Raw genomic sequence first — 26,126 nt, forward strand, 5'->3', positions numbered from 1 at the left:
TCATTAATAATAGAGAATTAGGAGTGAGCAGTAAGGTTGCCCAGTTTTGATGACACCAAATTGTTCAAGATGATACAAAAAGTGATTGCGAGGAACTCCAAACTGGGTGAATGGGCAGTAAAATGGTAAATGAAGTTAACTCTGTGCAAATTGAGGGGATGTACATGGGACATTTCACATATATGCCAATGACGTCTAAACTAGTGGTGATTGACTAGGAACGAGGCTGTGGGACTGTAGTGGATAGCTCAATGAAGACATCTACCCAGTGTGCTGAGCTGTGAAAAAGGTGAATTGCATGTTGGAGCTAATTATTATTTTCATTCCATTCCATTAATGAATCATTATTAAACAGAATAGGAATTGAAAATAAAACTGCCAATATCATAATGCCATTATACGGTAGAGCTATTATCAACATGCTTGATAATGCCAGAATATGGTAGAGCTTGGAAAGTGTTCAGAGAAGGGCATCAAAATTATCAAAGGATTGGAGAAGTTCTCCTATGAGGAAAGGTTACAAGATTTGAGACTTTAGGGGGAAAGGCAACTAATGGAGGATATGATAGAGTTGTTAAGATTATGCATGGTTTGAAGAAAATAGATGGGAAGAAGCTTTTCTCATACTGGAATGTGGCGGCATCCAATGAAGCTGAATGTTGGAAGATTAATGACAGTACTTCTTCACATGGTGCACCTTTGAAATTTGCTCCCACAAGATACAGTGATGGCCACCAACTTGAATAAAAGAGGACTAGACAAATTCATGGAGGATAAGGTTATCAGTGGAATGAGGGGTATATTCTGTTTTCACTGTTGGAGGAAAGATGCTTCTCAATACCAGTTGCTGGAATCAGAAATGGGGAGAGTACCATTGCGTCCAGGTCTTGTTGGAGGACTTCCCATAGCCATGTGGTTGGCCACTGTAAGAGCATTAGGTTGAGCTTGATGAACCTTTGGCCTGATCTAACTGGGCTTTTCTTACGTTCTTAAACATTAAAACATCAACATTTTAAATCAAGCAGCTTCAAATAGAACATTAGAACTGCAGCAGTTTAAAACAGATTCAGAGTAATCAAATATTAGTTATAAAAGCAGCTTGAAATAAGGAGGTCTTTAAGGCTGGTTTAAAACCATCCTGATGACAGGCCCTTAATCAGGGTATCTGGAGGCAGTATTAAGGGCAAGTTTATATGGATGCAGATAGTCCTTAGCATAACTTGATCTCAAACTATTTAGAATGTTAGAAATCCGCACTAGCACTTTAAATTGGGCCTCAAAACCAACAGGTAACTAACGTAGCTGGTACAATATAGATATTATATGCTCTGACTTCTCGGGCCCCAATAAGCATCTAGGCTTATGGTGGCCAAGTACCAGTCAAAGCTTCTTTAAAGGCAGGCCCACATAGAGCACATTAAAATAGTCTAGTATAATCAGGCTGTTTCATAAGCTTCAGCATTCTTAGTAGAGAAGATGAACAGCCAATCCTCAGAAACAGACACAAGTCCTCTCTTACTGTTTCACTGGTGAAAGGCTGCACTTATATTTCCTGTTATACACAAGTTTTATTGCTGGCTACCGGACATAATCAGTACAATGGGATTTGATGTGACTCCTCATTTGCCATAATGTTCTTTAATAGGTAGTTCAGAATATCTAGATATGCAATATAGGAAAAACTTTTAAGTGGAGTAAAATATGTATGTTATGCTTATTCATTTTATTACAGGCACTGTAAGGATTGAGATGTTTAGGAACATGCAGAATGCAGAAATAATCAGGAAAATGACAGAAGAATTTGATGAGGTATAGTATTAAACATTCTGAAATATTTTGAGTTATAGGTAAAAGTGTGCTAAGAGTTCTCCAGGATAGGACCAGATTCAACAAGTCCTGCTCACACAATGTGGTTCTCCTTCCCCTGCACCCCCCCCCCCAAATTGCTGAGTGGTGATGGTTAGAAGACACACACACAGAGAGAGAACAGTATGCAGGTGAAGGAAAAGAGAGACAAGCAGAAATGATTTTGTTGATGAAGCAATCTCCCTAGCACTACTATGAACATTAAATGGCTTCTGTTGTGTCTACCCTCCAAGCTCCAGATTGAGAGGGCACACAGAGAGCGTTTTCTGTAGATGATTTCAGGCACAGGTACCAGAAACAGGGTATTGTCTAGGAAGAGGCATTCTGTTAAGTATTGGGGTTGCAAACCTTGTAGAGTTTCATAGACCCAAACCAGAACCTTGAATTGGGTGCAAAAATAAATTGGAAACCAGTGCAGGTAAAATAGGTCAGTGTGAAGTGTCCATAACACCGTGTCCCAATTAATATTATTGCTAGATTTTGCATCAGCTGAAGTTGCTAGATCATCTTCAAAGGCCCCCCCCCACAATGTATTGCAGAAATTAAAAAAAAAAAATGGGAGATTGCCAGAGCATGGATCAGTGTAGTCAGGTTATCCACTTCAAAATAGGATTGCAGCTGGGATACCAGCCTTAGTAAAAGGTACTTTCTGCCACTATCACTACTTGAGTCTCTAATGATAATGGTGGATCAAAGAGCACCCAAGTTGTGACTGGTGCCCATTGGGACTGATAGAGCAGAAGGCGGGGAGACCAGCAGTGGGTGGAGCCAGAGCCAAGGACAGGAAGAGCCAACATTCTAATTCTAATTTTGTCTCAAGCATCCTCCCTGTTGAATATTTTCTAATCTAGAAACCTTTTTTTTGTCTTGATACAATGTGAGTGAAATGTGATCTTTCCCCTTAAAATATGTTTCTTACACATAGCATTCTCTCAGTATAGTAATTGTATGTAAAAGTTGAGACTGCTGAAATCTGAACTTATGTTAAAAATAGTATGTGCATTTTGTCTTTCTTCAGGACAGTGGTGATTACCCACTTACAATGCCTGGGCCACAGTGGAAAAAATTTCGATCAAATTTTTGTGAATTCATAGGAGTTCTAATACGACAATGTCAGTACAGCATCATTTATGATGAATATATGATGGACACAGTGATCTCACTTCTGACTGGTTTGTCAGATTCACAGGTCCGAGCTTTTAGGCATACCAGTACGCTTGCTGGTAGGTACATCTTAAAGGAAAGTATAATGCTCCTTTGTATAAGAAGCTAACTTATCCTTTTATGTATATGTAGCTAATTATGTTTTGTAAGCTGCCTTGGGAGCACAGAGATGAAAGGCAGTATATAAGCACTTTAAATAAATAATAAAAGACTATAAACACAATGAAGACAGTACCGCTATATGAGCTGGCAATTGTTTTCTACATTCAGTTGGAGCCACTGACTTTCTTCACTGACTGGGAGAAAGGAAATGACAGGGACAATACTGAGGTGGGAGAAAAACTTGTTCTATGACCAGACATTGCCCCATTTCTACATGTGTTCACTTACAGGTCCTTTGTTTTACCAGACAATTTACTACCGCTTGGAGATTGAGGTGGAATTTGAACGTAATGACAGAGTGTTGGGGGGGGGCATATGCCTCAGACTCCCACACCCATTACTTACTCTTATGGCAAAGGCAGGAGATTAGAAGATTCTGTTTCTTTATCAGTAAACTGAGGTTTGCCATTACCCACAAATTATCCCAAATCATTTAAATCAGCTTGCCACATTTATATGCAAATAAAATGTTTTGAGCAAACCAGCTTAACATGTTTGGTTGCATCTGCAAGCTATGGTTTGTCACTAAGTAAAGTATGCGTTTCTAGACACTTTTTCCAGATGAAGGAAAGGGGGGGTGGAGCATATGTGCTCGAAGAGTGCATACCTGCTTCTTCCTTATAACCACCAGCAATTAATTCAGCCATAGATTTTGAAATTTAGGAGCTGTTTGTCTAAAATGTAAAACAGGTCTGCTATTGTCTATGGAAAGGAGATCAGATACATATGTATTGGGTAGATTTCACCTACAGTTCTTTGATGACATTGAAATAAGACTTTGAGTGGAGACTGGAAGAAGCTATATATGGTAGTCTTGGTTTTTATTTTTGAAAAATTAAGTTATTTTAAGCATGGAAACCAAGCAAAGACAAGCAATTCCCATCTGGTTTCAGGGACTAAAATAGCTGCCCTTTTTATTGTACTTTCTTTCTAGCTATGAAGCTTATGACTGCTCTTGTGAATGTTGCCTTAAACCTGAGTATTCATCAGGATAATACACAGAGGCAGTATGAAGCTGAGAGAAACAAAATGATTGGTAAAAGAGCCAATGAAAGACTGGAGCTTCTCCTTCAGAAACGAAAAGAGGTAAATCAATAGACCTACACTGTTCTCCTTGTGTAGTACGTTTTCCAGAAAGCTAGTTGAAGAAGTTTTATTATATTAAGCTCCTCTGAAAAGGATTCCATGCACAGAAAGGAGAAAAATCATTTCAATGGATTGGACTTGTGAGGAAGTATCTGACACATTTGCATTATGTATCAAGAATTCATATGAGCAGTTCATGTAAGTCATCAGCATGGGACACAAATTAATTTTTCCATACATTCTGTTCATTTGGCAGAACGCTTGAATGAACTATGGAATAGTAACAGAACAAATGGTTTTTTAATCAGCCCACTTCACAAATTAGCACTGAGTGGGAACATTTCATTTTTTAATGCCGTGGACAAGAAATAGAAATTACACTCACATGCTCCCTGCTCTCTTGCTAGGCTGGCCTAGTCCTCTCAAAGGAGCAAACACGATAACTTAAGGAGCTGGCACAAGACTAGCAGCTTGAAAGAAACAGGGAGCTTTCAGACAGCCCTTGCAGCACTTGTTTGAACTGAGCAGGATTTAACCTTCACTCATCAGCTGATGAGCAGAGATTAGATCCTGCTGCCTTGGCTGTGCAGGTGCACAGCCAATGTGTAAGTTAACCCTGTACTCTCACCCAACAACTGATGTCACCAGTATTGTCAGCAGGTGGGCATGGTTATGGGGAAAAGGCCTTGTAGGATGTACTGGACCCCCTGATGGGCCAAGACTGGCCCGTGAGCTGGAGGTTCCTCATTCCTGATATATAGCTTGGGTCATATCAGTGTTCAAGAGATCAACTAGGATATCAATAGGAGCACTGATCCAGTTCAACAGGAAAGTCTCCAGGAAAATATTGGGAAACCAGATTCAGAACTCTGCTTTGATAAACTAATTTAAAAGGTCCTCCCATCTCTGTAGAGTATAGAGACTGCTTCTGCCATAACCTTAACCTTAACCTCTGTACGTGACAGAGGAGCCACCTGATTTCCCCCACTCACAAATCATCATCCTCTTACCCGGAATAGAAGACTAAAGTCACAAATATGATCTACCACGTGCTTCAGGCCAGATGTTAGTTAAGTTAGGCCCATGATTTACAGGTTTCATTAGACAAGGGGGTCTCCAGTTCAGATATTCAGAAAAAGAATACATCTAGGAACCAATTTTCTATTGGAAATGATTATGTTATTAATCTGAAATTAATAGGTAACTTTAATTTGCATTTCAGCTGCAAGAAAATCAGGATGAAATCGAAAATATGATGAATTCTATTTTCAAGGGTATATTTGTCCATAGATATCGGTAAGTGGAACAAGTGCATTCTTAGATGTAGGTAGTAGTAAAATATGTTAAGTTTCCATTTTTGCTTAAAATTTATGAATGTATTCTACAGTAAAAATGGCTTTTCTGACAAAAAATGGTGAACACACCTAAAGCTTGTTAATACATAAATGTAGATTTTATGAAAGCATGTAATTGTAAATTGCTTTGGGCTGAACATTGAATTATTTTTATTAATTATAGATTTTGCATAGTTGCATTATTGATACACTTTGCATATAAGGTTCAGAATATAAAATAGTAGGTTCCTGCCCCTATGGGATTAAAATCTGACATGGGAGACAATAGAGGAAGAGGACAGAGATGATAAGTGAAGGAAGAACATAATTTCAGTTATGCACACATAGGCTTAGTTATAATGGGATATGGAGACTAAGGGATCAGGCCAAAGGATTCATGGAAAATTTAGATTTTGAAAAGTAAGAAATGACATTATTGAAGTCTTAGGGGAGATAGTTTTTGGCATGAAAAACCTCAAGGGTTAAAGGGCAGAGTGATTTCAAGGGCAAAATTGTGATATTAGAGAAGGTTAACATTGTGAAAAATGATGAAAATTTGCTCTCTATATATGTACACACACAGAGAAGAACCAGGGAGACAAATTATTTTCTCCCTTTTTTCTCAGTGATGCTATTGCTGAGATTAGAGCTGTTTGTATTGAAGAAATCGGAGTATGGATGAAAATGTACAGTGATGCCTTCCTGAATGATAGTTATTTAAAATATGTTGGTTGGACGCTTCATGACAGAGTAAGTTTTACATGCGCTAACATAGATCTCCAGAAGCATGCTCTTTTCATGTGCTATGTTCTCATTTAAATGCAAAAAGAAAATTCTGCATTCTTCATATTTATTTCTAGTGATATTGATAGTTAAATTATATTCATTTGTACCTGATTTTCCTGATTTATTTATGTATAACATTATTCATAAGTGTCTTTCTTCGTATTACTTTTCCTCATATGTGTTTGTGTGTGTGGGTGTGTGGGTGTGGAATCTTCATAATTGTCAGAAAGAAATGTAGCAATAGTGATTGAATTTATGTTCCAATTTAGGCTACTTCAAATTTTCCACTTATGACTGGTTCTACTAACTTATATGGATCAGTTTTCACAACTGTGAAGTAATGGAAGTTGTTAAGTTTTAACCTGTTAAAGAAAAATCAGTAGTGCCAGATTGAAGACATTATGTGTTGTATTGGTTTATAGTCTGCAGTTCATTAGCACAGTTCTTTATATCGGGTATTATAGCAGCAATCCCAAAAACACTGGTAGTGCTTCTGAAAAATTAAACTGAGGCTCTTGCCAACATGCATATTCTGTCTGCATTATTGGCCAGCAACATTATCTTGTTGGCTAATAATCATGTTCTGACAACCTGAGGATGTTGATCCATGTTTGAAACTAGATTACAGGCAGCAACCGTCAGATAAGTGCATGACCATACACACATGCATCACACTGAACCTGGAAGTGACCCAAAAACGTCACAAACAGGGGCGGGGGCAGAACAGGTGCTTGCAGGCTTTTTCAGTGGTGTTTCAAATATACGTGATTTCTCATAAATGTGCAGTGCCTTGGAACATAACCCCTATGTAAACTGGGAGTTGCGTGGTGACAGAACAAAGTTTTGAATACCAAGTTGATTAGTCATACCACCTTCCTTACAGTGCTCAAGCACCCATGCCCTGAGCTGCTTGTAGCAGGAGAATTAAATCAGTTGGTACTGGTGGTCTGTTATTTAAGGTGTAGCTCTTCCAGCAGTCCCCTGTTGATCCCCTTTAATCTGGAAGCAGTAAAGGATGTTTCTGTGGTTACTCAGCAGCTGTATCCAAAGTTAACTGTTTCTCCACCTGTGTTGTATGAAAATATCTGGAACTAAGTTGCGCCGTTGCTGTAATTGCTGTTGCCCGCTTTACCTTTACCTCTTATATTAAAATGATGGCTATGGCTGTCAGTGGCACGGTATCAACTGACAGGCTTGCTGTTCTGATTCTTCTTGATAGCTGCAGTTGCCACAGTCTGTCTTAAAATGTGGATGCTTTCTCTGTATTTCAGCCATAATCAAAAGCTTGAATATTGTTCTGGGGAAAATATTGTAGGAGTTTGAATTAATATATAGTAAGTTTTGCCTGATGGTACATATTTGTTTCAGTTAGAGAACATGGCATTTCAATTTTTAAAAAGAGCAGTAATCATAGCAATAATGATGTCATTGCCAATAGTGCTGCTGAGGGAAGCAAAACCTCAGGAAGGCAAGACTTAGGAATGGTACGTGTCGTGATACCCAAGCTGTTGAAATGATACTGCACAGTTCCAAATAAAAGAATTACCCTTCCAGTCCTTGTTACCGTATAGTGTTGAATTGCTTTTTATAGTTACTTTTGGAGAGATTTCTACACCACACTTCAATAAAATCTCCAGGGCAGCAGGAATTTATATATTTTGCCAATCCAATTATCCTGGGAGGAAATTAATTTGTTTGTAATGAAATCTGTAATCATAGTGGATAGATGTGATTTTAGTGTTGTAAGTCATCCCAAGTACTTGGTAGAAAGATGACTAATATAGAAAATAAGTTGTTGTTGTTGTTGTTCAGTCGTTCAGTCGTGTCCGACTCTTCGTGACCCCATGGACCAGAGCACGCCAGGCACGCCTATCATTCACTGCCTCCCGCAGTTTGGCCAAACTCATGTTAGTAGCTTCGAGAATACTGTCCAACCATCTCATCCTTTGTCGTCCCCTTCTCCTTGTGCCCTCCATCTTTCCCAACATCAGGGTCTTTTCCAGGGAGTCTTCTCTTCTCATGAGGTGGCCAAAGTACTGGAGCCTCAACTTCAGGATCTGTCCTTCTAGTGAGCACTCAGGGCCGATTTCCTTGAGAATGGATAGGTTTGATCTTCTTGCAGTCCATGGGACTCTCAAGAGTCTCCTCCAGCACCATAATTCAAAAGCATCAATTCTTCGGCGATCAGCCTTCTTGATGGTCCAGCTCTCACTTCCGTACATTACTACTGGGAAAACCATAGCTTTAACTATACGGACCTTTGTTGGCAAGGTGATGTCTTTGCTTTTTAAGATGCTGTCTAGGTTTGTCATTGCTTTTCTCCCAAGAAGCAGGCGTCTTCTAATTTCGTGACTGCTGTCACCATCTGCAGTGATCATGGAACCCAAGAAAGTGAAATCTCTCACTGCCTCCATTTCTTCCCCTTCTATTTGCCAGGAGGTGATGGGACCAGTGGCCATGATCTTAGTTTTTTTGATGTTGAGCTTCAGACCATATTTTGCGCTCTCCTCTTTCACCCTCATTAAAAGGTTCTTCAATTCCTCCTCACTTTCTGCCATCAAGGTTGTATCATCAGCATATCTGAGGTTGTTGATATTTTTTCCGGCAATCTTAATTCCGGTTTGGGATTCATCCAGCCCAGCCTTTCGCATGATGAATTCTGCATATAAGTTAAATAAGCAGGGAGACAATATACAGCCTTGTCGTACTCCTTTCCCAATTTTGAACCAATCAGTTATTCCATATCCAGTTCTAACTGTAGCTTCTTGTCCCAAATAGAGATTTCTCAGGAGACAGATGAGGTGATCCGGCACTCCCATTTCTTTAAGAACTTTCCATAGTTTGCTGTGGTCGACACAGTCAAATGCTTTTGCGTAGTCAATGAAGCAGAAGTAGATGTTTTTCTGGAACTCTCTAGCTTTCTCCATAATCCAGCGCATGTTTGCAATTTGGTCTCTGGTTCCTCTGCCCCTTCGAAATCCAGCTTGCACTTCTGGGAGTTCTCGGTCCACGTACTGCTTAAGCCTGCCTTGTAGAATTTTAAGCATAACCTTGCTAGAGTGTGAAATGAGTGCAATTGTGCGGTAGTTAGAGCATTCTTTGGCACTGCCCTTCTTTGGGATTGGGATGTAAACTGATCTTCTCCAATCCTCTGGCCACTGCTGAGTTTTCCAAACTTGTTGGCATATTGAGTGTAGCACCTTAACAGCATCATCTTTTAGGATTTTAAATAGTTCAGCTGGAATATCATCACTTCCACTGGCCTTGTTGTTAGCAAGGCTTTCTAAGGCCCATTTGACTTCACTCTCCAGGATGTCTGGCTCAAGGTCAGCAACCACACTACCTGGGGTGCATGAGACCTCTATATCTTTCTGGTATAGTTCCTCTGTGTATTCTTGCCACCTCTTCTTGATGTCTTCTGTTACAATTTTCTATATCATTAATGTTTAAAAATTTCATTCTGTATTATATGAAATGAATGGTTAGGTCATTGGTGCATGGTTTTCTTGAGGATTTGATTACTTTTAATACTTTTGAATATGTTTTTATTTAGCAAGGCGAAGTGAGGTTGAAGTGTCTGAAAGCTTTGCAGAGTTTGTACACCAACAGAGAGTTGTTCCCCAAATTGGAGCTATTTACGAATAGATTTAAGGTAAGTGTGACATACTATGACTGCACAAAAGTTAACCTTCTTTTAAAGTCATGTACAAACAAAATGTATCATAAAGCTTACATTTGTATAAATTGTTCTAGTTGCCGAGATGAGCATTTTTGAGCACTATAAGATAACTGGCTTTTTAAGGTTTAAAATCTCATATGGAGCGTACATGCCATAGTGTGTTACAGTCCAAACTTGGTACTTTATTACTTCCCCCAAAAAAGTTTACGTAATAAATTTCATTGGCTTATGAACAGGAATTTGCTATGGTCCACATGCTCTAGCAGGGCCCAGTAGGGTTTATATCTTGCCTAGCAGCCACCGTACTCAACATCCACTTCATACATACTGATGTATGACTTTTGTGTTCAATTTTTTGTACACCATTGCGTGCAATACTTTTGATATATAGCTTTCTGAGGATGCTTTCATGTTGTTCCTACAGTGTTTTGAGGGGAAACAGCTTGTCATGTTTAACCGAAAAGTTTGCCTGTTAAGACTATTTAAATGTCTTCAGCTGTTTCTTTTGAATTCATGTGTGTTTCGTCTTTCTCAGGATCGCATTGTATCAATGACACTTGATAAGGAATATGATGTTGCTGTAGAAGCCATTCGATTAGTCACATTAATACTTCAGTAAGTATGTTTTAAAGAAATACAATTTCCATTTGTCAACAATATATTATACTTACATTGTGTGATGTAAAGTAGTGCATTATCTAAATAATTATTATTTTACACACTGATGCTCCACTATAGCTATTTTTGTATTACAGTAATCTTCAAATTTTATTTATTTATATTGCATAAAATGCTCTTTGAGTATCTCTGCCCAAAATGTTCAAGGCAACAGGCTCACCCTGTTTGTGAAAAGAGATCATACAAATGAAAGTGTACCTGATGCAGTTCCATCAGTTTTCCATGCTGTGTTTGACGTAAAATTACTTACTTAGGGATCATAATATGTTTAACTGCTGTGATCATTTCTGCACATCAGCAGGTACAATTCTCTCCTTTTCTGATGCTTTGCAATTAATTAAAGCACCTTCCTCAGGCTACAGCTTAGGCCTTGTTCATACATGGATGTACTTGATAATTTTAAGGGATGTTTTGCATTTGTAAGAGTCACTACAGATAGCAGTGTTACGTCCTCTCAGATGAAATACTTCTCAATGGAGAACATTTGTGCAGTCAGCTGCAAGGCATTGCTGTATTTATACCACTTGATTACTTAGTGCCTTTGTAATCAGTGCCTGCAGGATACTCGCCTGAGTTAATTAGCTACTTTCAGTTAAATTCTAAATTACTTTAGTATAAAGAATGCTGTCTTCAGGGGAGCCATGTCTGCTTAGGAAAGCCAGCACCTGTTCTGTAAAAGTACTTTGAGGCAATAGGCTGCGTCCAGAGATTTTGTGAGCAGAGTTATGGTCACTGAAATGACAGTCCCAAAGGATGCTAATGTATGAAGGAAGTAACTTTCACTGATTCCTTTCCCAATGCAGCCCCTTGAAGCCCTAGAAAATCTGCTCCCTAGATTGACCTGGACACCTGGTGTATTCTATAAAACTAATTTTTACATGGACAATAATTGTTGGTTTTAAAATTACATGGTGTATTTCAGCATCCGATGTCATTCATGTACAAGACCTTGGTTGAATTTTGAATGAGACCTAGTTAGGTTTTCGTATATTATCTGTTCCAAATGTAATTTTAGGTAGTAGTAAAGCTGTAGCTGAGTGGTTTGGTTCAGGAGGTATGTTTTTTCCCCCCAGTGGAAGTGAAGAAGCTTTGTCCAATGAAGACTGTGAGAATGTTTATCATTTGGTGTATTCTGCACATCGGCCTGTTGCAGTTGCAGCAGGGGAGTTCCTTCACAAAAAGTAAGCCAATCTAATTTGTCTGAAGAAAATAGCAAAATATTGAGAAGAATCTAGAGAACTACTGTAACGTTCACGTGATGGTGCTTCACGAGTAACGGAGCAAGAGCCCAAATAGTCTTTTGCAGTTTTATTGTGCAAACTATTTACAGTGCAGAGCTACAAAAAGCATGTCTGTCTCAGTCGCTGGCAGAATCTGGGAGTGGCCCCTTCCAGCTCCTTCCCCAGCATAAGAGTTTCGGCACCCCAAATCTCCTCCTACCCTCTTTGCGTTGCACCCTTCTGTGCAATTGGGGTGCCGGAAACAGCGTGTTTCCCGGCTGGCCCCTTCCCCTTCCTCCCCACTGGAGGTGTGGCTGCTCTTCGTGCTGGAAGAGGTGCTGCTGCTCAATTGGCGTTGGGGCTCTCTGTATGCTAACGGACCCTCCATTCTCCTCAGTGGGCCAGGAGGCAGTTCCCTGACAACTACCATTAAAGGCATGGTGTTTAAATGACTAAATTACTTTTATGCTACTTGCTTTTAGGTTATTTTTTAAAAGTTCTTTTCTATAAGACTTTATTTTATTTTAACAGAAAAGTGGCCCAAAATGTTATTTGTAAAACTGAGCCAGAATATGAAAAGTACTATCTTCTGTTTCTAGACTGTTTAGTCGGCATGACCCTCAAGCAGAAGAAGCACTAGCCAAAAGGAGAGGACGGAACAGTCCAAATGGGAATCTTATTAGAATGCTCGTTCTTTTCTTTCTTGAAAGCGAGGTAAAATTATGCTTTAAATTCCTTACATTTTGCAATCTCTTTCTTTACAAAAATTGTGTCTAATAAACTTGTTAATTTCAAAAAGTATTCTGAGTCTCTTGCTTATTTAGTTCTGGAACTAAGATATGCTGATATCCCACCTCATGTTAAGCTACAAATATTGTTTAACTATGGTTTAATGTGCACTATCAGCATTCTAGTATACGCGGCTCAGAAGTCCAAGCATTGTTTCTCCCTTGGAACAGAAGAGACAGGTTCCTTGATACAACTTTTTTCTCCTTCATTTTTTAAAAAATCATTGCCCATGCATAATTCTGTGCAACTGAAAGCTGAAAGCTTGCTCATTTCATTGCATTATACATACATATTAATAAAAGTGCTATTCTTTTATTTTGTTGTAATGAGACAGCAACAGCTACCTGTTTTTGATCTAAGTAAAAAATAAATTTGAAACTGAATATACTGTTTCAATAACATCATAGTCCCTTTTATAGTATACCATGGCTAATATATGAATGGCTAATTCATTTTTTGTCTTCATAATTGCACTAAGTTTAATTTTTGTTTAATTTATCACAGAATCAAATGTTTTCTTCAATCAGAAAGTGTTTCTCACAGATCGCTTAAATCACATCAGTTTATGAAAATGTAATACATAATACATGACTGTCATTCTGCCACATGATTTCTACGAATTAACTGAAGCAAAAAAAAAAATTAATACATTAATTCATAACAGTCAGGCATCCTTAGTGCCTCATAAGACCCATGCACAGGGCTTTTACAAGCAGTGCTATCAAACTCCCTATTGGCCAGCCATGTTGCATCAACTACAGCAGGGTAGGATTATGATGTCCATATTCTTAATTATTGCACCACTTAACATTCTTATAGACTACTACTGACAGATATTGATTGGTATATGTGTCTGAGAGACCTTCTGGTCAATTATTATTCATTATTTCTAGTTGCATGAACACGCAGCTTACTTGGTGGACAGTTTATGGGAGAGCTCCCAAGAATTGTTAAAAGACTGGGAATGCATGACAGAATTGCTGCTGGAAGAACCTGTCCAAGGTGAAGAAGGTACGTATCACATTTATTTTATGAAATCAGCATAGCGTAGCCTGCTCTCTTCCATTTTGGGGCTCTGGAAAAATGAACACAAGTTGACAGTTGCTGATAGTCAGCAGATCACTATATTTTTACTGCAATACAAGTTAAAATTAGAATTTATCTTTATTTTTAAATACTTAAGCTTTCAATTGTACTGTCAATTCTGACTAAGTGCAAGGACCTTGTTTTCTGTATTGTGAAGTGGCTTGTAGCCTTCTACGATCTTGAGAAGAATAACAACAATTTATCAAATCATATCCCACCCCTCTAATGTAAACACATCCCTTGGAATGACTTAAAAGACAGGGTTGGCAGTTAAAAATAATTAAAAACATTGTTTTTCTCTGAAAAAACAGTACTGTAATGCAGGGTGGTCCAATTTTTTATACCAAGTAGGCTGCAAGAGTAATTTGACATGGAACCTGAGGGCTGCACACTGCCTTGTCATACAGGGGGTGGGGGAGAGAATGACGCCAATATTTGGCAGGGTCCTTGAGCCCTCCCACCTCCTTCCCATCTTGTGATAGGTGAAAAGGTGACTTAATTCCACCTTATCTAGGTGGATACATGCTTGCATTTCCCTAGCTTATTAATTGTAGTTACTTCCAGTCCCTGTTAAGATAATCACTCACTCAATCATAGCTGCTGCCACTAGGACAGCATATGCCACTATGGTGCCTTTAGAGGTGTGTAAAGCAGTTTTGCTTTACTGGTACTCCCAGTACTTTCAGTAGGCATTAAAAATTGATGCTTATTCTTCAGTTGAAATAGTATTTGGAAAAAGGGTGCTACAGTGCCCTTCTTCAACAGTTTTCCTTTCACAGTCATATATCCCACCTTAGTTAGGGCACTGTTATACTTCCCAACTAGATAACCTTCACCGGTAATGAGAAGGTTCCATTGGTACTGATCTGAAAGGTGGTTTTCCATTGCCGTTTTCATCAGGACTTCACTCTAGTTTTTGGCTGAAAAATTCACTTTTCAGTTAGGATAAGTGTTCTGTATTTTTCACGTACTGCTAGCTATGCTCTTAGCCAGGCATAGGCAAACTCGGTCCTCCAGATGTTTTGGGACTACAACTCCCATCATCCCTGACCACTGGACCCGTTAGCTAAGGATAATGGGAGTTGTAGTCCCAAAACGTCTGGAGGTCCGAGTTTTCCTATGCCTGCTCTTAGCTGTATTTTTTCTTAGCGATATAGGTATTTTTTCTCTTTGGACATTGGTATATCATTCCTGGGACCCAGGTGGCGCTGTGGGTTAAACCACTGAGCCTAGGGCTTGCTGATCAGAAGGTCGGCAGTTCGAATCCCTGCCACGGGGTGAGCTCCCGTTGCTCGGTCCCAGCTCCTGCCCACCTAGCAGTTCGAAAGCATGTCAAAGTGCAAGTAGATAAATAGGGACCGCTCCAGCGGGAAGGTAAACGGTGTTTCCGTGCACTGCCCTGGTTCGCCAGAAGCAGCTTTGTCATGCTGGCCACATGACCCGGAAGCTGTCTACGGACAAACGCCGGCTCCCTTGGCCTATAGAGCGAGATGAGCGCCGCAACCCCAGAGTCGGACACGACTGGACCTGATGGTCAGGGGTCCCTTTACCTTTACCTTTATATCATTCCTAAATGAACTTTTCAGGTTTGGTGAGTAGATAAACTGAATTATGGGAGCTTGCTTCCCTCAAGTTCTGTTACTACTTTCAACTACCAAGTGGAGCCATTTCCCAACCTAATGATCTTCTATAGGCAATGGAGAGCCACCTTTCAAATGAATTTCAATGGATTGGAAAAACATCAAAGAGTGAACTAATCAATTGTAAAATGCTCACAATGTTAAACAAAGATTATGGGTTGTGATACTTTCATAGACTAGTTGTCTGCATTTCATTGGCCCACTTTTAAATTCTTGTTCTCTCTTTAGCGATGTCTGATCGGCAGGAAAGTGCACTTATAGAGCTGATGGTATGTACCATTCGACAAGCCGCAGAAGCACATCCTCCAGTGGGCAGGGGAACTGGGAAGAGGGTAAGTTATATTATTTTTCACAAAGATCTTTTGTTCAGCCAAGTTATATTTATTTTATCAGCATGCAATAGCTCCCCATTAGAGAACCAATAATTCAAAAACACGTGTTGAGAAATAGTATTTTAATAAAGACTATTAACACTTAAAATAGTATGTCATTGTCCTTTTACAAGGAAGCTCTTGTGACATGCGAGTTATTAGGATTGATTTCCATTGACCAATGACAATTCGCCATTGTTTCTCTTCAGAATTCCCAGGGAGATTAATGGCAGGAGAATACTGGGGGATTTGCTGGAGGCAGCAGTAGAGATGGTTGCATTGACAGAGGTCTTGCACATACTGCTGCATCATGTAACTCATAGGCCAATATATTTGTTGGGGCAGGAGTGTAAGTGGTCAGCTATGCATTGCAGCACCAATGCACTCCAGTATGGTAGTTTCTTTTTTATTTAAAACAGGTTTCTGTAGCTTATGTCTTTTAATGCCAACAGCAGAATTTCTCATATCTTCTGTCATGGTTTCTGATATGCGTTCACTGTCCTCCCTAATACTGGAAACCATGTGATGGGTGTGCTGTGTAGAAACATCATGTTTGTTCAGCTCATAAGGAGTCTCAGCAACCCTGTTTTTTAGTGGTTTCAACTTAGTCTACAACTCACCACAGACTCTGTCCTCCAGTTCCTAAGCCTACCTGCTGTGGAATAGACTGGGACATGGGGCATCCCCCTTGACTGGAGTGCAGACTGCTCCATGAAATGTTGTGGCATCTTGTGAAGCTCGCTTTGCAGGTTTTCTGGGGAGAATCCTTTGATGCTGATCAGGAATACTCTGAATTGTGTAGGCCAGAGTTGCATTCCTCTGGTTTAGAAGAATAGATCCCAGCTTATTGGATGAAGACATAATTTTGGGTTCCACTCTCAAGCAGTTGTTGTGAGTGGCAATTTCCTTGAGATTTTTTCCAAGTCATTCATTTTCTCCCTGCATTGGGTCGCATTGTGGGTGGTAGCGCTGCTGGCACATCTCAGAGAGATGACATATTTAAAATTTTGCTCTTAATTTCTGTGAGGCTGTCTGCTAGAAATCAAAGGGTACAAGGGACTGGATATTCTGGGTCTCTTCACCATATTGGGCCGTACTTACAAGTGCTTCCTTTGATAATTAAGAGTGCCCTTGAATGCTGACTTAAAAAAAAAAAACTTTGAACCTCTAACACTAAATTATTGCCTTAAAAATAATCCAATTTAACATGTACTAACATTAAGTCAACAGGGTTAGGCAAGGGGAGTAGGGTTGGCACAACAATGAGACTTCAAGGCACCACATGAATGGTTTGCCATGTTATTGACTAGAAGGTGCTAATTACTCTGAAGTAGCAAACAGCTAGCAACAGGCTTTTTGTCATGCTTTGATGGAGCTGCTTTTTAGCTTCATGGGATTTCATGGTGTTACCATCAGAAGTGTGATTTTTTTTAATCTTAGTCATTTTTAAATGTTGGCTATGACAGTATTGGTTCCACCCAAAATTATTATTTCCCCCCTCTTTGGCGGTTGCTGTGCACCTCTCCGCTGTACTTTGTTACTTTCCTACTCATCCCCTTATTGATATTATAGATGTTAACTTGACAGAGGGTACTGCAGTCGCTTTGCCTTGCAGTGCAGCAGCTGTGAAACAAAGCTGTCTGCTTTGCAAGGGAGGGCTTGTGAAGGGTGTGAAAGGTGGAAAAGATCCTGTGGCCAGGCAGAGTGAGGAATAAGGTCTTCCGGAAAAGTGACACCAACAGCTTAGTTTTGGGATCCCATTTCATTTTCCAGCCAATTTTGCCTCTCAGCTTTGTAGATTGGCAAGTGACTTGAATGGAGCAGTCAAGCCATGGTTAGGGAAGATGCCTCCTGCTGGAAGGATCAGTCAGGGTTCTCTGAAGACTGACCCTGCTTGTTGTCGGTGGTGGTTGGATCATTTTCCTCTGAAAAATATTCTTCTCATTTGTAGCTTTTCTAGTGTTTGCTTTGTGTCCATTTATGAGTTTAGTGACCTTTTGCCTCCTCTTCCCACCTTTCCTTATGTCATTCAGACTGCTGTGAGTGTTTATCTCCTTTCTCAAGGTCTTCAGTGGTTTTTTCCTTCAGTTTTTTCCCCTCAGACTTTACCCTCCATCTCCCTATCTACTTCTCTTGTATATGCCTCCATGCTTGTTTTTTTATCCTCACCATTGCTGGTCACTGGTTGAGGAGGGAGAATGTTTAGATCTACCCAGCTGGGTGCAAGGAAATCTGCTATTGGTGACTTGTGGTGCCCAGAGTTTGGCACACCCCACGTATTAGAGCAAGGTCACCATTTTGAGTATTTGTGGGAGAATCATCAGCATTGGACCCAATAGATCTGTGGTACCGTGTTATCTTGTAATGCCTGGCCAAAACATAGCTTCATTTAATGGTTTGTTAGAAGTTAACAAAACATAGTTAGGCTACTGAGCAGGAGTCCGATGATCAAACAAGCCAATTTTAACAATTTAGATGGTTGCCACACTAATATAGTGCCTTCCCTGGTCAGCAAGTGCATTTTGTGCGACTTAGATTAAAAGATACTAATGGACAAAGTTCCATTGATGCCTTTTTAAAATGACTTTGAAACGTTGCAGCCAAGAATTGTACTTTGTTTTGTAATATACTTCTAATTTTTATAGGTTTTAACAGCAAAAGAAAGAAAAACTCAGATAGATGATCGAAACAAACTAACAGAACACTTCATTATTGCACTTCCCATGCTACTGTCAAAGGTATATTCGCTGAAGTGTTATTTCCTAATGCTAGTTGCATAATTGCTTTTTGTAACCTGGGTATTTATTTTCCCTTTTTACCTCTCTCTGTTACCAGTATTCTGCTGATGCTGAAAAGGTAGCAAACCTTCTTCAAATCCCTCAATTTTTTGACTTGGAAATTTACAGTACAGGAAGAATGGAAAAGGTAATAGTATATCCAAATAGCTGCTCTGTTTAACTTTCAGATGCCTGAATATCACTAACTCATATTGAAGTGTTTATATTAGATAGTTGTCTAATGTTGCTTTTAATGTATGATATATTCTGTGTTCTTTGATACTCTGTTGGAAGCTGCCCAGAGTGGTTAAGGCAACCCAGGTGGGGCACAAGTAATTAATTATTGTTGTCTTGTGGTACTTTCATGTTTAACTAACATATAGGAATTTATAATACTGTAATAAATGACCAGATTTCCTCGCTCTTCCACAGCATTTGGATGCCTTGTTGAAACAGATTAAATTCGTTGTAGAAAAGCATGTGGAATCAGATGTTCTTGAAGCCTGCAGCAAAACGTACAGCATTCTGTGCAGTGAAGAATATACCATTCAGAACAGAGTTGACATAGCTCACAGCCAGCTCATTGATGAGTTTGTGGACCGATTCAACCATTCTGTAGAGGATTTGCTAAATGAGGTGCATTTGAAATCTCTTAATTATGTACTTTTTTGCTTGTATCCCAGAAAACCAAATGAGAACTAAGTTAAGTATTGGGGGTGTAAAAGGCAGAGGGCCCAGACACAGAGGTGGATGGGAAAAAACATGAGCATATTTAGTCCAAAGCATTTAACTTTTATATCACTGCCCTTCTATGATATAAAGATCTATGGAAACTGTATCACTCATGAATCCTTGTACCTGAGATGCAGCTATGGCAGAGCTGAACATCTCCTGGGCATAGCTGTCAACCCTCCCTGCTGTTTCCCAATGCTATAATAAGAGAATTTCCCGCAAAAAAAAGGGAAAGGTTGACAGCTATGCTCCTGGGAATTCACAGGGAGGTCTCCCTACTGTAGCAGTGAGTTTGAATGGGAAAGGGAATGGGCAGCTTTTGTGCTTGCCACATCTCCTAGCTAAGCCTGAAGTTTGGAGCGAGTTTTGGCTCAGTTTGTAATGGATTCAGGGGTTTGGAACAGGGAAAATTCGTTTCGAAAATGCACAGGATCTCAATTCTGATCTTAGTTGCCATCACTAATTGTAGGTAGGCTATACATGTATGGATTTAACCTCTTAACACTGTACCACTGTAAATTAAGCACAGTATATAGTGTTCAATCCTTGATCCAGTATATTCTGTTTCCAGGGAGAAGAAGCTGACGATGATGACATATACAACGTTCTCTCCACTTTAAAGAGGTTAACGTCTTTCCACAAGTATGTGCCTTTGACATGTTGTTAGCCAAATCAATTGATGTAGTTACATAGCCAAGTTACACGTGATGCACAACATTAGAGAAGATATGAAAAAGTGATATGTAGAACAAAGGCTGAAAAATGCTAAAGAAATTGGAAGGTTTAAAGTCATGTGTAGTACTTAAGCACATATGTTGGAAATACTTCATGAAAAGTTCAGTGCCTCTGAGCAAGATGGTTCTGAAACATACCCATTCTGACTCAAATCCTTGCTTTAAGAGATGATGCACGGTTGAGTTACTAATCTACCTAATCATAGCAATGATTTTATTGTAACAGAACAATTTTTGTTAGGTTTATATTTGGTATATTGATATTTTTTATATTTTTTTACTACTACTTTCAGTGCTCACGATCTTACAAAATGGGATTTGTTTAGTAACTGCTACAGGTTACTGAGGACTGGAATTGAACATGGAGCTATGCCAGAACAGGTAATAATGGCAATGTGTGTTTAGTTTCTACTAAGGAACTTAAATTCCCCCTTCTAAAAGTAAGTGCAAGAATAAGATTAATTGAGAAATACAACCTCATTTTTTGCAGAAATGTAATTTAAAGAATTCTGAGTTACACAGTACTTCAAAAGGAATCCACAAGCATATAAAATGATTAATTTTTGTAGACAAGGCTCCAACATGGAATGTGTCTCCCCTAACTGTAGCAAGGTTTAACTTTGCATTCTTAGAAGGGAGCCTGACTCATTGTGATTTATATTTTGCACTGCTGATACAGCAATAGGCAGGGTTGTCTTTATCTGTAATGAAGAATTTGTCAATACTTCACAATTAAATGTTTCTCCAACCACCTAATGCTTTCTTGTAATTCTGTGATGCCTCCTTGAGGTCACTTGTGGTGACGTTGATGTTGTGCTCTAGTAATCATAGCAATGTTCATATTATCGAACTAAAGCATTTCTAGTTTGGGAATCAACTGGCTGAAACCAAAAGTCAGAATGCTCAGTAAATGTTTCTGTACTGTCTTTTTTCTTTTCTAGCTTCAGATATAAAGTAAATGGCCCCTAAAGTATACTAAAATAGGGGGGATAAAAAACAACACTTTAAAAGTGGGTTATATAACCTGCTGTTTCCCCCCAAAAACTGTTTATGTTCCGAATTGCATAACTTTGCACTTCTGTCTTCATTTTATGTTCATTTTGTTTCAGATAGTGGTGCAGGCTCTTCAGTGTTCCCATTATTCTATTCTCTGGCAGCTGGTAAAGATTACAGAAGGATCTCCTTCAAAAGTAAGAAACATTTGGATTCCAATCTTTCTGAAGGTGTTGTTACTCATTTGATCCTGCTGTGATCTCCACTTTGTGTCCTTCCATGTATCATTGCATGGTTAGTTTTGTTTAGTATTTCTACAATGTAGCAACTCGTACAGCTGTGAACGTAAGTGAGGTACATTGAGATTTTTAAAAGGAATTAATTTGAGTCCAGGATTTTCCCTATATATTAAGTGAAATATTAATGCATTTGCACTTGTTTTTGCTAAAAGAGCAGAGTTTCTCAGACTAGCATCTCATCTAGACACTGATAGAAAATGTATCCCAGGCTGAAGCAAAGTTTTCATGTGCTAGTTTGCTATCTTAGCTGGAACAGAGAACAAGATTTAACTTCTTGAATGTGCTTCAGAAGCCATTGTTAAGCCTTGTCAATTTGATTTATACATCATTCATAATCTCAGATTCTTGTACGAAGGCCTTGCAGCTTCCTCACAGACTCACTATAACTACCCTCTGCATATCAAGTTCAGGAACAGTTACCATGGAAAAATCAAGATTACATTGCATTTTTCTCCTATTACTTCTTCATGTGAATTAAGGCCTGCCTCTAAGGGAATGCTTGATAACCAAATTATCAAGCTACCTCTTTAGTCCTTTGTATCATCTGTTATCTTTTGGACACTAAGTGATGCCTGTCCTGTTCTCCTGTGCTTTTTAGTGGTTTTTTAAGAGCCTGTTACAGGTGGGTAGCCATGTTGGTCTGCCATAGTCAAAACAAAATCGAAAATTCTTTCTAGTAGCACCTTAGAGACCAACTGAGTTTGTTCCTGGTATGAGCTTTCGTGTGCATGCACACTTCTTCAGATACACTGAAACAGAAGTCACCAGATCCTTAAATATAGTGAGGGAGTGGGGAGGGGTATTGCTGAGAAGGGTGGTGGGAATGGGTGATCAGCTGTCTTAATACAATATTAAGTAGCTGTCTTAATACAAAGAAATTTCAGAAATAGACTGGAAAGAGAAGTGGCTGAATTACAACTAATCACCAAACTTAAAACCACGGAGAAACCTGGTCTGAACAAAGACATTGGATTCTTATCTCATTATACATAACAAAGCTATCTTTAGCCATCTCACCTCTTGCCTTTCCCTGCAAGACTAATTACAGCCTTTAAGAGTCGTCAACAGGTTTTCCACACCTATCAGCTGATCACCCATTCCCACTACCCTTCTGAGCAATACCCCTCCCCACTCCCTCACTATATTTAAGGATCTGGTGACTTCTGTTTCAGTGTATCTGAAGAAGTGTGCATGCACACGAAAGCTCATACCAGGAACAAACTCAGTTGGTCTCTAAGGTGCTACTAGAAAGAATTTTCGATTTTGTTTTAAGAGCCTGTTCATGGTTGCAGCTCTTATATTCTGACCCTTTCACTTTTAACTTGCTGGCTGTGTTTTAGAACTATAGACTATTCTATTGTTTTTATTGATGAAGCACCCTTGAAGCAGAGGATCTTTCTGTTATTTTTGTTTGTCTAAGTGCATATGTAAAGGTATGAACTTTCCAATCAAGGTATTAGTCATATCTGTTCAGGGAGCTTTCTAGTCTTCAGCAAAAGTAACATTCATTCTCTGTGTCAAACCTCATTGCTCCCTGATGTCGTAACTTGCTAATTTTGAGAATGTATGTGATTATGATGGGCTTCATGGTTAGTAAAGCTTCCTGTTTTTGCAGAGTTAAGGCCAGAATAAGTGCATCAACAGTCTCAGAGGAAAAGATTCAGGATTCTCATATTGTGTGTGTGTGGTTTTTCTATTTTGGTTTTTTACCTCATGGGGAGCAAAGCAGCTTGGGAAGGGGAGAGGATTGAGTAGCCCCATCTGCTGAAACTGGCAATATTCCACAACTTTTTCACTTTAAAGAAACACACACAAAACTCCCAAATATTGTATTGTTAGATTATAGAAATTATATTTTTCTGTCCCCTCATACTATATGTCTGCTTAAACAAAATAAAAAATAAAAAAATCCCTTTCAGTAGCACCTTAGAGACCAACTCTCTAAGTTTCTCTCAAGTTCTTAAGTCTCTCAAGTTTGTTGTTGGTATGAGCTTTCGTGTGGATGCACACTTCTTCGGGTACCAATGTCTGTTTATTTGGGCTCTGGTTTTAACAGGTCTCTGTAACTTACTGTCATGTTACAATACAACTTTTAAAAAGTGATTCTGAACCACCTTGCAGGACTTGTCTAGGCCAAAAAATTACTTTATTTATAAATAGTGTAATTTGGTTTAGTTTTCTTTTGTCTTTCTGTCTGTCTCAGTAGCTGTCTTGATGTACTGGGGCTTTGTTCAGTAATCCTACTATAATCCTTTTTATTTTGGTCTTGACTAGACAAACTTTGATTAATATGTAAACAATTAATTCCTGTTTAATATTTGCTCCAGGAAGATTTGTTGGTGTTGAGGAAAACAGTGAAATCATTTCTGGCTGTTTGCCAACAGTGTCTATCAAATGTAAACACTCCAGTCAAAGAAGAGGTAAAAGAAATTTCAACAAATTTTCAACATGTCAAACTTAAGTAAATATTTTAAAGCTGTGTTTTACACCATGTTAAAACAATATACACACACACATTCCTTGATTAATATGAATAATAAAGTCATAGACATGTTAAATTTTGCAAAAGTGTTTTGTTTTTTGCCTCCCAAAGTAATTTTTATTTGTTGTGAACTTTCACAGAGGATGAATATAATTAGCCACAGAGTCAAAGATGCTTTCATTGTGTGTGACTAGATTCTGGATGAAGATTAAGTGTCTTCATTGCAAAGAGCTTGTTTTTATCATGTCATGCAGCACAAAAATTAGATTTCCTTAATTTTCATCAGAACTTTAAATGTATAGAAGGAATTAATTAAAATTACTTGCAAGTAACCTTGAGAACTAGGTGTCATTTCAGAATTCAGTGGACAATTCATTTCCTTGCTGCTTCCTTCCTTTTACTCCCATAAGCACTCAAGTTTAATGTAATGTCAAAACCACTCTCATTGAATTCAAGTTCATACTGTACTTTAAAAAAACAACAACTAAGTGTCCAATCTAGAATAATTCATGATCTTATGATCATGATCTATGATCTTATTTTTAAGCTGCTTCTGAATGGTACATAGGCATTGGGATGGAATAGGAATCTCTTTAGAGATAGAGATACATACCTATTTATAGTAGCTATTACACACCCTTTCTTCAGCTGGGAAGTAATGGCAAGGGTTTATTACTCATGCAGCTTTGAACCTTTTAAACATGTACGCCCCAGTTATTGCTGAAGAATAACTTGATCTAAAGCAGCTTTCTTTAGTTCAACATTGCCCTTTATTGGCAAATCTCCTCTGCAACAGCTGAATTGTGTGATCCACCAAATATTTGTGTTGAAATCTCATGCTTCAGATTGCTGATTTGGAATCTGAGCCTTCCTTGATGTCTACAGAGTGATTGACTGCAGTTATTTTGTGTTCCAGGCTTTCATGCTGCTCTGTGATCTCTTGATGATTTTTAGCCACCAGCTGATGAGTGGAGGCAGGGAGGGTCTTCAACCTTTGGTGTTTAATCCAGATTCAGGACTCCAGTCTGAACTCCTTAGCTTTGTAATGGACCATGTCTTCATTGACCAGGATGATGAGAACCAGAGCATGGGTAAATGTTTGTTATCTTGATTTATACTTGCACATAGCTTCAAAAACAACACACCTTACCCATTTATCATGTTTATTTCATCTATGGGCTATAATTTCCCCATATTTATCTTTCCTTATCTGTGTTTTTGTCCTCCAAACCCCATTTCTAGGTTACTTTATGGGAGTGTGAAATGTAGTATTATTAGTAATTCATCTGTTTCACAGAGAGGATGAGCATACCACAAGCTTGTAAATTAGAGATTGAGAACCTGTGGCTTTCCAGATTACTCCAACTCCCAATAGATCTAGGCTGTATGCCCAGTAATCAGGGGTGATGGGAGTTGTAGTCCAGCAACATCTGGAAGGCCACACGTCCCCCATCACTGTTGTACATTGTATTCACCAAATTGCTGCCTGACTGTGATCCCACTTAAACCATCCAGTCATATTTTAGTGAATTGTATTGAGTGCCAGTTGTATTTGTGAAATAGGGTTCAACATCAGTTTCCAAGGTAACAAATATTTTACTACTTTAATGTCTAGAGGGAGATGAAGAGGATGAAGCTAATAAAATTGAAGCTTTACACAAGAGAAGAAACCTTTTGGCTGCCTTTAGCAAACTTATAATTTATGATATTGTAGACATGCATGCCGCAGCTGATATCTTCAAACATTATATGAAGGTATAGTTCCATAATTTTTTCATTTCTCAAAATAATATCAGATTTGTGCTGTGAACTGCATTAACTTCCAGCATGTGGTTTTGCCTTGTTTTGAATGATACTCTTATTGGACAGTGTTAGTACTTGGTCTAGTCTTAATTATCCTTGAATCCTGCATTGCAGGGGTTGGACTAGATGACCCTTGGGGTCCCTTCCAACTCTATAATTTTATGGTTCAATGAATCCTGCAAGATTTTTTAGTAATAATACGGCTGAAATATATTGGTGTGTGGGAGTGATTGCTAACTCTTTGGCCCAAACAATGCAAAACCGACTAACCCTATCTATAGGAAGCTTCAATTCATAGAAATAGAGTGCCACTCATGGAAATAATCCTTCCATGAGCAGAGTTCTTATTCTATGTATGGAAGCTTCTTCCATTGAAGGAACAAAGAGTGTGAATTCAGCACTCTGATTGACATCCAATGACACATGCTAGGGCTTCCGCTTCCTC

General features: G+C 38.9%; 1 protein-coding gene across 2 annotated transcripts in view; it reads left to right on the forward strand.

The window, feature by feature from the left end:
- STAG1 (stromal antigen 1) overlaps nucleotides 1-26,126 on the forward strand; it is a 112,080-nt gene that overhangs the window by 73,486 nt on the left and 12,468 nt on the right. For both annotated transcript variants that reach the window (XM_033150065.1, XM_033150066.1), the window contains 20 exons: nucleotides 1,733-1,809; nucleotides 2,885-3,089; nucleotides 4,127-4,278; nucleotides 5,501-5,574; nucleotides 6,239-6,362; nucleotides 9,952-10,050; nucleotides 10,613-10,692; nucleotides 11,829-11,936; nucleotides 12,575-12,689; nucleotides 13,658-13,775; nucleotides 15,719-15,822; nucleotides 18,507-18,599; nucleotides 18,697-18,786; nucleotides 19,071-19,274; nucleotides 19,942-20,012; nucleotides 20,398-20,485; nucleotides 21,214-21,294; nucleotides 23,724-23,816; nucleotides 24,795-24,969; nucleotides 25,494-25,633. In XM_033150065.1, coding sequence (XP_033005956.1) covers nucleotides 1,733-1,809; nucleotides 2,885-3,089; nucleotides 4,127-4,278; nucleotides 5,501-5,574; nucleotides 6,239-6,362; nucleotides 9,952-10,050; nucleotides 10,613-10,692; nucleotides 11,829-11,936; nucleotides 12,575-12,689; nucleotides 13,658-13,775; nucleotides 15,719-15,822; nucleotides 18,507-18,599; nucleotides 18,697-18,786; nucleotides 19,071-19,274; nucleotides 19,942-20,012; nucleotides 20,398-20,485; nucleotides 21,214-21,294; nucleotides 23,724-23,816; nucleotides 24,795-24,969; nucleotides 25,494-25,633 — 2,291 coding nt within the window. The remainder of the gene's footprint in view (nucleotides 1-1,732; nucleotides 1,810-2,884; nucleotides 3,090-4,126; nucleotides 4,279-5,500; nucleotides 5,575-6,238; nucleotides 6,363-9,951; nucleotides 10,051-10,612; nucleotides 10,693-11,828; nucleotides 11,937-12,574; nucleotides 12,690-13,657; nucleotides 13,776-15,718; nucleotides 15,823-18,506; nucleotides 18,600-18,696; nucleotides 18,787-19,070; nucleotides 19,275-19,941; nucleotides 20,013-20,397; nucleotides 20,486-21,213; nucleotides 21,295-23,723; nucleotides 23,817-24,794; nucleotides 24,970-25,493; nucleotides 25,634-26,126) is intronic.

Source organism: Lacerta agilis, chromosome 5 (assembly GCF_009819535.1).
Source record: "Lacerta agilis isolate rLacAgi1 chromosome 5, rLacAgi1.pri, whole genome shotgun sequence".
In the NCBI taxonomy this organism is placed as follows: Eukaryota; Metazoa; Chordata; class Lepidosauria; order Squamata; family Lacertidae; genus Lacerta; species Lacerta agilis.